This window comes from Aspergillus campestris (assembly GCF_002847485.1).
Source record: "Aspergillus campestris IBT 28561 chromosome Unknown P168scaffold_5, whole genome shotgun sequence".
In the NCBI taxonomy this organism is placed as follows: Eukaryota; Fungi; Ascomycota; class Eurotiomycetes; order Eurotiales; family Aspergillaceae; genus Aspergillus; species Aspergillus campestris.
Genome location: NW_020194340.1, coordinates 1,287,629 through 1,298,312, shown reverse-complemented (window position 1 = coordinate 1,298,312; position 10,684 = coordinate 1,287,629). Strand labels below are relative to the sequence as shown.

The following is a 10,684-nucleotide window of genomic DNA, read 5'->3' as shown; positions in this document are numbered from 1 at the left end:
TACGATAGATACAGTACTACAACGGCTACAGCTAACCCAGCAAGGAAAATTATGATTATGCCATGATTCATTTTTAGATCTACCAGAAATCCACGACCAGACCCACACATCCCCCCCACTAGATAACACATCTAACGAAAGGAACCAAACAGGACGATCCAGGCCCTTTCGGACCGGAGTCATGCATGGAGTGGGTGGCAATCCTAGCCGACAGAAAACATCGCAGATCTGCCAACAACAACCAGATGGAACCCGAGACGAGACGCTTAAGCGACCAGGGTGCTGGCGGTGGCGGACTCGTAGCGCCAGGTGGGGGGCAGGACACCGACGGTCTTGTAGTAGCGGGACAGACGGTGGATACGGGACTCGATGAGAATCAGGCGGAACTTGGAGTCGATGTCCTTGCGGTTGCGCTCGAGGTGCTTGCGGACGGCGACGGCCTTTTTGTTCTTCGTTAGAAACTGCTTTTGTTGTGTTTTTCAAGATTGAAAGACTAACCTTCTTGATCAGGAAGTACAGATCCTCAGGAAGCTCGGGGCAAGGCCTGTAAATCACTCTGTCAGCCTGTTGTTGGACCAAGCAGAGGCATATTATGGGTATAATATGTATACATGTGGAGGGAGGGCGAAATGAGATCTGCCTGCAGTCTCACTCCAACCCAACCTCCAACATGCATGCAAGATGATATACAAAAGTATACATCGTATCGATGGATGAGCGACGAAGTCGAGACGGAAAAGCGCGATTCAGTAGTCCGTCCAGTCAATCCAAGACGATTTACATCTCTTCTGTTACCGAAGAGATGGTGTAGGTGCAGGTCCTTCTATTACCAAAGGAAGCCTGTCCCAACCGTCTTGGATCGCTGTATCAGACAGGATACCAACCAACCGCAACCGAATCGCATTTTCCCGTCTCGCCCTCGCGCTCATCGCATCGGATTGTGGTGATGGTGGTGATTATGGTGGTGCCATACCGCTGGACTTGAGGATACGGAGGATCTTGTTGCCGGTGACGGTCTTGACCTGGGCAACTCCGTGGGAGTCACGGAGGACAACACCGATCTGAGAGGGGGTGGCACTTGGACAGGTCAGTATTCAAACACAATCTTCAATCATCCCCGTTGATGCCCGTTCAATGCATCCAGAATAACAGCGACATACCCCTTCTTGGCGAGCTTGCAGATCTATGCAGTATATTAGCATCTCGTCTCTCTTCCTTCGATGTGACATGGATCAAACTTACGGTGTCGACAACCTGGTCAGGCGTGGTCTTCAACCAGCTAGGAGCAGAGCGCGAGTAGGGGAGCGCGGAGGACGAAATGCCCTTTCCCTTGGAGTGAAGACGACCCATTTTGATGTGTTGTTGGCGAGATTATCCACGAGGAAAGGGTCGGCGGCGGTGGTTGTCGAACAGCGGAAGTGAAGCTCGAAAAAAAATTCGACGATATTGTGTGGACGTTCGACTGTGGAGCACGGGTGATATTATGTCAGCAGTGGATTTGATCCTCTGTGTGGGTCACGTGGTAAGCTCCGGTTCGCTTAAGGTCTTGTCCCGCTGCTCGGCTTTTCTTCCGCTCTTTATTTGCGGCGGATTTTGTTTTCCTTGTTAGACCTTCTTCTTCTGTGTATATGTGTGGGAATCCGACAGTTCGCAATCAGCTTCACGAGCTTAATGATGCTCTATGATTGAAGAATTTCTTCTGGCTAACGACAGCCGTTCATACAGCTTGATTTACAGGTTAGTACCTCCCCCCAGCTTCGTGCTGTTCTGCTTTTATGATGAAACACACCACACTTTTTCTGGTACCTCTTATGTCAGGGATAGATCTTTATGGTCTATTCCGATGATCTAAACGGACTTCTGATATCAATCCTCTTGCCACTGTTTATTTCAACCATGCATGTGATAGCAGTCTGCTGACTTGTGTGGATTAGGACCATTACCAAACCTGCAGTACTTTGGTTATCAATTTTGCTTGTGGGGGAATGCTGTTGTTGCAGTTGGTATCTAGTGACAATCGAATCATTCTTCAAATCATATCTTCTCGCCAATCTTGGTGGTCCTACGGTGCAGAATTGTGCCGGCGGTTTAAAGCTCTGCATACCCGGCATTTTGAATCGAGTTGTACAATGAAGCATGCAGAGTCGTCCGTGCCCGTAGCCCCAAAGTCCGGGCCAGATGTACTCGTCCCAAGTACCGGACAACTTTGTCCGAAGACCTGGAGCACGACGACACGACAGGTGCCGTGTAGTAAAACACCCACACAACGGGGTGCTATGTGCGACCACGGGGATGTAATACCCGAAGCACGGCCACTTGTTTGCCGTACTTGAAAATTTCCCGCCCAGCCAGTCTGATGGAGTTTCGCGTAGACAGCCCAGGACCGCGATCGCACGGCAGGGACCCACGTTGAGTTGTATTCATCTCTTTCCATACCGTTGGTAAAGCAGAGAGATGCGAAAGGGTCTGCCTACCCACCGCCAGGGCATATCCACAGCAGATTCAGGGTGAAGAGGCCTGCAACAGACGTAATCTCCCAAGTTCTGTCAGGCAAGACGATCACACCGCTCTTTTCTTTGCCTTGCCTTGCCTTTGGCTCAATTAGAATGTTGAATCTGAAGGAATTCCCAAAACGCAGCGCAGGAACTGTCCCGTGCAGGTCCCTGTCTGGAAAAGCACCGGCACCGGCGCAGAAAATATGCATATCCGCCGCTGTAAAAGTCATTGTGCATGCAGGAACAATTGGATTGTTCTGAGCGTGCTCCCCGTGTATGATGGTTTTGATGTTGAGGAGGTGCAGCGGCAAGACCGACAAACTCCGCAGCATGCAGTGTGTTGACTTGTACGGAGTACGTCCGCGCATGTACTCCTTAATCTTGCAGGAATTCCATCTCCACCTGGATTCATGTCTAGTGACTGGCGGGGGTAATGTAATCTGGTCTTCTCTTCAGCTAGGTGGATTCGCTGAGGGGAAGCTAATGTCGATCTTCCAGCTGGGGTCCGCCCAGTGACATAAGGCGCGCTCGTCGATTATGACAGATCGACTCCCAATTGACTCGTGACAATTTCCCGATCAGATGGATGACGACCACCGCATGAGGCCGAAGCAGGCATACTACGTCTGGCACCTGTCATAGGGACGTAGGACAGGACGAGACAATTCTGGTGGATAGGTCGGTGGCTAGAGGAAGCCAATCCCGCCCGGAATATCCATCAGGGCCACAGCCTCGAACACGGGCGACTCCAATAACGAGCCGTGATTCGGCCGCCCGAGACACTCCCGCAGGATATTCTCACCGAATCAGGCCCCGGGAACGGGAATGTCCGTGACGGGAGGCGAAAACATAGGCATCAGAATAAAAATAGAGAATAGAATATATATCACATACGAAGACGATAAGAGAAAAGACCGAGAGTCGCACGAGGTAATGGGGATACGGGCCGGACGGATGACAAGATTCGCAAGACAACCAAGAGAAACCACCTAGAATCCCTGGGCGACACCAGATCGTGCGCGGATCACTGTCAACCCGTGCGTGCAGGTCCCTATTGGTCCCTGTACCTCGTGTGATTGACAACCGCAGCACCGGTCATATTCGACCATCCAGAGCACACGATTGCTTGCCAGGATTGGAACGATGGTGGACGTTCCGAAGCAAGCCATTTGGGAATGCTAGGCGAAAGTTTGCGTCTGTCCCTTAATTGTCCGATGCTCCTCCCCATGGCTGGGTGGCGTCCTCCGTCGAAGAGCTTTGGCCGCGAGGCCAGAATGCGTGGAGAAAATCATATTTTCCAGACAAGGATGGCACCGTAGATGGCAAATCGTAGTGGAACCCCTACTGCGCATTGGCGGAAACTATTTAGTATTTACAGGCAAGACCAGCCAAATCCGCCAAATTTCCGGGGGCCAGGCCTTTGTGGTGAGAATGAACAGAGTAGTGGGCAGCTATTATAACCGGAGGGCAGTTTATTTTCAATAGTGGACTGGATCCTCGATGGGCGATTCGTCGATCTTGATGCCCAATCCCGATGGCGAATTTGATGACGGCGGCCGGGTACCTTGCAGCTGAATTCCAAATGTCGTGTAAGACCGAGTCAGCATTGGCTGATCGTGTGGATATCCGCAGGCTCTCGCCATTTGCTTGGATTGCTTCAACGCGTTGCTTTTATGTGCCTGCAGGATAGCGAAATCCTGCATCCGTGGGTGGCAACCAGCATGATTCTCTCCTCTACCGACTACTACGGCTTCCAACTGAGTACGGAAAACGCCCGCGATCGAAATGGAAGAAGGGGAAGGAATGTATACCTTGCCATAGAACTTTCCACAGCGGCACCGGGTTTTATGCTTTTCGGAATCCCAGTCAAGAAGGGAAATGTGCCCCGGTTTAGGCTATATTATTAATGGCATTGTTCAACGCGTCTGGAACATTAAGGGGTGATAACGCCCGCATAATATTCTCCGGCGAGGAGGCAGCCTTGTCATAATTTGTGCCAAGTCAACCACCATGCGTGTACCCCGTCCGGAGCAGGGACAGGGCATGCCTAGCCGAATACTTCGATCAGAGCCGAGCCCTAAGTCGCGTCCACAGAGCGACGTGAACGGTATTTTCCACGCGACACTCTCCTGCAAGTGGAAAAGGAACAGAACAGGAAAAAATCGAACCAGACGCAGATCCGGGTGCGTGATTTAAGAACACACCAGCATCCAGACTCAGGAGAGAGAGGAAAACCCGGCATCTTGGCTGGCTGACAAGGATGCGCGGGCTTCAGCCCTCTGGACTTACCCTCACAGCATAGACCGTACTCCGTCGCTGTTCGGATCAACCTGATTGACACGGACAAGCAATAGGAACCATCCCATCGCGTCCTTCCGTGACCCAACGAGGATAATCCTTTGTAACCTCAGCGGACCAAACATGTTTCTTGCGGCTCTGGGATCCACCCGAGGAGAGACTCGTGTTCATGTGCGGTGGAGACTGGGGGGAGACTCCTGGAGGCCGGGCTTGACTTACTCTCCATAGGACGAAACAACTAAAGAGTAAGGACTAGTGGCGATTTGCAGCTGAGGGTACCGCATCGGTTGAAAGAGGGGGGAGTTAGTAACAGACCACATCCTGTTAGTCTGTTGGTTTTGCAGCAGACCAACCCCGTGCTTTCCCCGGTCACCAGAGTCCAGACTAGGGCGATATCCAATCGATAGTAAAGGTGGGGATGTCAATGCGACTCCGAGGGGTAGATAGACTTGGTCAATGTTGGTGGAGCACCCACGATGTAGATCTGAATCCATTGTGAGACATCATTTGGGACTGTAGGAGTCAACGGAGTCCACGAATATCAGGAAATTCAAACAAGCGGAGTCTCCATTGACCTTTATCGCGTGCAACCCGAACCAAGAAAAGAATGTCTGAGCCAACGTGACATCCGAGGAGGAGAGAAAGTCAAACCGGCGCAGGTACCAGGGGGGGATGAGTGGAAGAGGAGAAGTGGGGAGTAAAAAGTCAAATAATAATAACATAAAATAATAAAATATAACATAATAGATCAATTAAGCCAAAAAAAAAATATAATAGAATAAGTAAAATGAATAAATAAAATAAATGAATAACACAAACCAGGATGCGATTCCTGGTCCTGTCGGTTACTCCATAACTACTCCATAACCAAGTCTGCTCACCGTTCTAGCTCCGACGTACCGTATCCTTACAGACCGGTAATACCGTATTACCTGTAGTTAATGGGAGATCTCGGTAATCTATTCAGTAATCTATTCAGCAATGACCTTGATCCATCCTGATCCATGGATATCCAACCCAATGAGAAGTTACAATTCATTTCTCCCCTCTCTCGGTCCTCCTGCCAAGCTCATCTCGCGCGACGGCTGTGGATGCCTCTCTGATGAACCGAGTCCAATCGTCTGGTGTTCACTTCGCTCGTGGTCCGAAAGGAAAAGTACCCTGGGTTCGGTACTACCAACGGCTCTAGTTCTGTACATCATTGACTCCAATCCACTCTAGAAATCGACTTCCCTAGTATATCTGAATGTTTCTCCCCCATGTTTCACATCATCCCCCGTCTTTCCTTTTCTTTCCCTTTCTTTTTGCCCCCCTCCTAGACTCGTCTATATGTGATTGTGTATCCCCACCAACCCCCCTCCCCCGGTTTCGTCTTCCTCATTCACTTGTGGTCGCGAGTCTCGCGCACAGGTGGTACACCCTCTCGTCGTTGACCAGCTGGATCTCCATACTATGATCTTCTTCCGACCGACATCGCAAGCGTCATCATCCTCCCAGTACGCTTTGACAGAACGATGAATTCCTTCGAGGACCGTAGTATGGGGAACCAGACCTTCAACGGGGTCTGTCCGCCCCCATTCCTCCAAGAATCCCTCTTCCCCTCCGAGGGTGGATGTATGTGACCCATGATCGACTAGTTCCTGTCGGTGGGGAAATAGGCTAACCGGGGAGTGTCGAATGTTCAGTTATCGAGGGGCGTTATTGCAAAAAGATCCCCCTCATGGGCATAGAGGCGTCTTGCTGTCTACCATGCCCCATGGCCGAATGGCGATACGGTGAAGGTATGTCAACTTTGACGGTTCTGGGGAAGTCCCATGTCTGACAGGAGTTGCGCGCAGACATCGAGCCCAAGTCGCAGATCGCTTCCTGGCTGGCCGTGGCCACTCTGCCTCTCTGTATTTTTATACTCCTCTCATATGTCGTACTTCCCGTGAAGGTGACACATCGACATTATCTGAGCATATGCATTACGCTCGGGATAGCCTTTATGGAGGTGAGTCTTGCACCGAGGATTGGGGAAGGGGGCTACTGTGAGGTACTGACGAGACTAGATTGCGTTCATCATCCCTCTTGGGATCAAACCGAATCAATGCTACAATCCAATCACCCCGAATGATATGTATTCCGACATCTCCTGTGCATTTACAGGGGCGTTTCTTCTCTTCGGGGGGTGGATGGTCATCATGTGGAGTACGAACCATCTCCATTAATTTTATATATGGATATATACTTTGATACTGACAGGATCTAGGTTTCATCCGCACCGTGGCGTTCCATCTTCAGGTCTGCTGGGAGGTGATTATCGGCAAGAAATTCATGTACGGAGCCTTGATCTGCGGTTGGGGCATCCCCGCCATCGGGCTCGCCGTGATGATGGTCTTTACGGGCGTGTCGTATCGATTCGGGGGCACCTGCCACGTCAACATCAAGCACAGTGTGCAAGACTACTGGGCACCGATGATGGCATTTGCCGCGGCGGCGCTGGTGGTGCAGATGGTCACCATGGGCTACTGCATCCGCATCTACGTCAAGTCTGTCTTCGACCAAAGCTCCACGACCAACAGCTCCGCGCTGCCGTCATACTCGGCCAGCGTCCGCACCGTGTCCGCCCGCCACGCCTACCGCCGTATCCGGCGCGTGCTGCAGCTACAGTGGCGCGGCGCGGCTCTAATTCTCATTATCATCGGCAACGTGATCTTCTTCGCCGTCATCTTCATGACCATGGACCGCCAGCTCGAGGTGACGCCGGAAAACACGGTCGAGGCGATGCCGTGGCTCCTGTGCCTGATCGAAAAGAAAGGCGACAGCGCGGCCTGCGCCCACGAGTTCACCAATCTAGGTCCCAACGAGGCCACCCTGCTGGCCGTTCTCATCCTGCTGTCGCTAGTCGGCCTCTGGAACTTCATCCTCTTAGCGCGCCCATCCATGTTCACCGGCTGGATCGACCTCTTCCGCTCCAGGCGCAGCCAACGCAACGAGTTTGTCTCGGTCGACGCGCGCAAACGCCAGCCGACCGACCCGCGGACCTACGAGATGCTCAACTCCATGAAGAGCCCCGACTCCGCCGTCTTACGCACCCCCAGTCCCGCCTTCACAGCCGGCACCCTGAGCCCGGTGCCCGGGGCCGGCTCGCATGGCCGCGACGCGCGCTACGTGCGTCCATCAATGAGCTTCTCAGGGCCACGGCCCCCGACATCCCCACGGGGTGGACCCGAACGCGAATGGGATCCAGAATCCACGTTCGCCCGCGGCACGACCTACCGGGGGGCGTGATCCACTACACTTTTTGCAGGAATTACAAAAAAAAGGAACGGAAGTTGTATATTCACATTTGGCGCCAGCGTATTATGCATTCTGACGATGCACGACTCTACTATACCCCTGTTTGACCACGACTACTTTACATGATACACCATACATACATACAATGCAATACAACATAATACAGCACCATACAGTACAATACGTACAATACAGTAGAGATGCCCACCATCGGCTAGCCCAACGGCTGAATATACTACTAGCATACTAGGTCCGGCTGCGCCTAGGGCCTAGGTTCGTGTTAAGCCAACGACATTCGCCTACGGATGGAATGGAGTTTTGGATTTTACAATGCCGATTGAATTCCAGGCCTGGATGATTGACACGAATGACAAATGTTCAACCAGGAAATATCAAAAAGAATACTAGAAAATCATCAACCGAACCGAATCGGCTCCTCTCTCCCCCCCCCTCTGATCGTCCAAGTCAAAACCTAGATCAGAATATGGGGGGATGGACGGATGAACACAGCCTAAGCGAGACTATTGTTTCCCGACTGACTGCACAGACACAGACGATCCTTGGAATGTCTAGGCAGTGAAATAGAAATTTTCAAATCAAGTCCAGTCCAGTCCAGCCCATCGTCCGTCTTACAGACAAAGAAGCAAACATGTGTGAATGGATCCTCCTGCTCTGTTTCCCCGTCGGCGTCAGCCGGTGCGCCGATCTAGCAGATATACCACGTTAACTGTAGGATGTCGAAAAAGGAACTCCTCCGACAAGCCAACTACACATGTAACTTAAATCCCCAGGGTGGCAGGAGTCGGGAATCCCTGATAGGAAATGGACGGGTTTCTTTTTTGATATTTTTTCCAATTTATTTTTACTTATTACTGTGTAATTTATTATTGGCGTGCCATGTTTTGCACTTGCCTAGGTTCCGGTCCTAGGTTCGGTAAGCACGCACGTGTAGATACTATATACATACATACATAATACACTTTAGAGTCGTTGGCGCAGCCACGGTTGTAGATATTACGAACCAGTAATAAATGAGTTAGATCGTGGGATGGTATTATTATTATCTACCCCGGACCCGATGTGTGTCTTTCCCCGCATTTTGGGTTTCGCCTTGCCTTCGCTTGGATGGTGTGCATTCTACCTAGGTTGACCAAGTGACTTGCTTGTGGTTTGGTTCCATGGGAACGGATGTTGATCGATATGTTCTGTACCCTAGGTACACGGAGTCAGATGGCGAATCTAGTATCTACTCCGAGCAGGTAGGTTCTTCGGGTCTCCTCCTGATTGTCTTCCTCCACTGTTAGTGGTTTCGGCTTGGTTCGGTTCGGACGAACCCTGTTGATCAATATTCATCACTGGTTGACTGGTCTCTCGTAGTTATCGGTACTCAGGACACAGTCAAAAGTGATGCCATACAATCATAGATCAATTAATTGTATAAATCAATCAATGATAAATTATATAAATCGTCAGTAAATTTCAACCCTGCTCTATCCCTACCTACCTACCTCTAAGTACGCAGCTAAATATGTGCGTGATACATACATCCATCTACCGAGCAACACATGTCTCTCGGCATGTAAAAGATACCCAGTCGTCGCTAGACTCCAACGTCTGAATAATGGCCTACCAACCAACCAGGTACTTACCCATGCTAAGATAGATACATGTACCGCGGTTCATCCTCGCCCCTCCTCCCCCACACTTCCTCCACACTTCATATCCGTACATGGATCCATACAAGGTATACTCTACCATACAATCAATCCCATCCTATCCTCAGAATATGCACCTCTGCGTCATTCACCCACCATCAACGGCATTTCAAGGAACTGTTAGACTTTATTCTCTTCAGCATCACTCTATAGTCTAGAGCCATTCATCCGAATGATCCCTCCTCCTGCTCTCCCCGGCTCGGCATCTGGAGCAGGAGTCGTCGATCTTCCCGGCTGGACTCGGCTATTGGGATTTTGGCTGTTGTCGTGTTGTTTCAGTTCAGTTCGGTTCGGTTGCAGACTAGTAGCCCTACACTTTCTCTTGCAGTAGTGTTGGTGGTTGCGATAGTAATAGTTCTTCAGTGATCTATCCGTCGGTTAGTTGGATAGGGTAGAGTAGAGTAGACTGGGAGATGTATATCACGAGGATAGCCCGGAGCTGGAACCAGGATTGTATCCGGTGTTGGGTTCGCTTCTGTGCTTCGCTTCGCAGACGATACCTTATTCCTATACTAGCTGACAAGGGATGTACGTACCTACTCGTCCGTGCGTGCGTGTTTGATCCTGCTCCTGCTCCTTCGCTATGACACTCATACCTGCAGTATACTCGCTTACCTACCTACCAACCTACCTACTATAACAGCCAAATCCCATGTGAGAGTATCTACCTACTCCGAATATCATACTGCAAGCCCAAGATCGTCTCGCTACCATGCAGTTCGCACAGATATCTGCCCACTCACTCCTCACTGATCTATCTACGTATTCACGTATGTCCATCTGAAAGGTGGGTACTTAATATACAAACTATGATCTTCGGTCTTGCCCCGCGTCGGCATTCTACCTAGTAAGTAGTTATGTGCCTACTCGCCACGCCGAGGGTAGATCTGCTTC

At 50.8% G+C, this 10,684-nt stretch overlaps 2 protein-coding genes across 2 annotated transcripts; one reads left to right on the top strand and one right to left on the bottom strand.

Annotated features, from left to right (window-relative positions):
* Positions 1–49: 49 nt before the first annotated feature.
* Positions 50–1,390, bottom strand: P168DRAFT_289872 (40S ribosomal protein uS15). The gene is made up of 4 exons (XM_024837094.1): positions 1,243–1,390; positions 982–1,061; positions 499–544; positions 50–440 (listed from the first exon to the last, which is right to left on the bottom strand). The coding sequence occupies exons 1-4, from the start codon at positions 1,348–1,350 to the stop codon at positions 267–269; spliced, it is 408 nt and encodes a 135-aa protein (XP_024693637.1). The 5' UTR covers positions 1,351–1,390; the 3' UTR covers positions 50–266.
* Positions 1,391–6,078: 4,688 nt separating this feature from the next.
* gprM lies at positions 6,079–8,211 on the top strand. The gene is made up of 5 exons (XM_024839401.1): positions 6,079–6,407; positions 6,479–6,574; positions 6,632–6,786; positions 6,845–6,983; positions 7,045–8,211. Exons 1-5 carry the CDS (start codon positions 6,308–6,310, stop codon positions 8,064–8,066), a joined length of 1,512 nt encoding a protein of 503 aa, XP_024693636.1. The 5' UTR covers positions 6,079–6,307; the 3' UTR covers positions 8,067–8,211.
* The last annotated feature ends 2,473 nt before the right edge of the window (positions 8,212–10,684 follow it).

Excerpts from the sequence above, each read along its gene's own strand:
- gprM (XM_024839401.1), top strand. The coding sequence starts at position 6,308 with ATGAATTCCTTCGAGGACCGTAGTATGGGGAACCAGACCTTCAACGGG. Across the intron at positions 6,408-6,478 it reads CTTCCCCTCCGAGGGTGGAT|TTATCGAGGGGCGTTATTGC; the intron begins GTATGTGACCCA and ends TCGAATGTTCAG. Across the intron at positions 6,984-7,044 it reads GTGGATGGTCATCATGTGGA|GTTTCATCCGCACCGTGGCG; the intron begins GTACGAACCATC and ends GACAGGATCTAG.
- P168DRAFT_289872 (XM_024837094.1), bottom strand. The coding sequence starts at position 1,350 with ATGGGTCGTCTTCACTCCAAGGGAAAGGGCATTTCGTCCTCCGCGCTC. Across the intron at positions 545-981 it reads AAGATCCTCCGTATCCTCAA|GCCTTGCCCCGAGCTTCCTG; the intron begins GTCCAGCGGTAT and ends AGTGATTTACAG. Across the intron at positions 441-498 it reads TGTACTTCCTGATCAAGAAG|GCCGTCGCCGTCCGCAAGCA; the intron begins GTTAGTCTTTCA and ends AAGAACAAAAAG.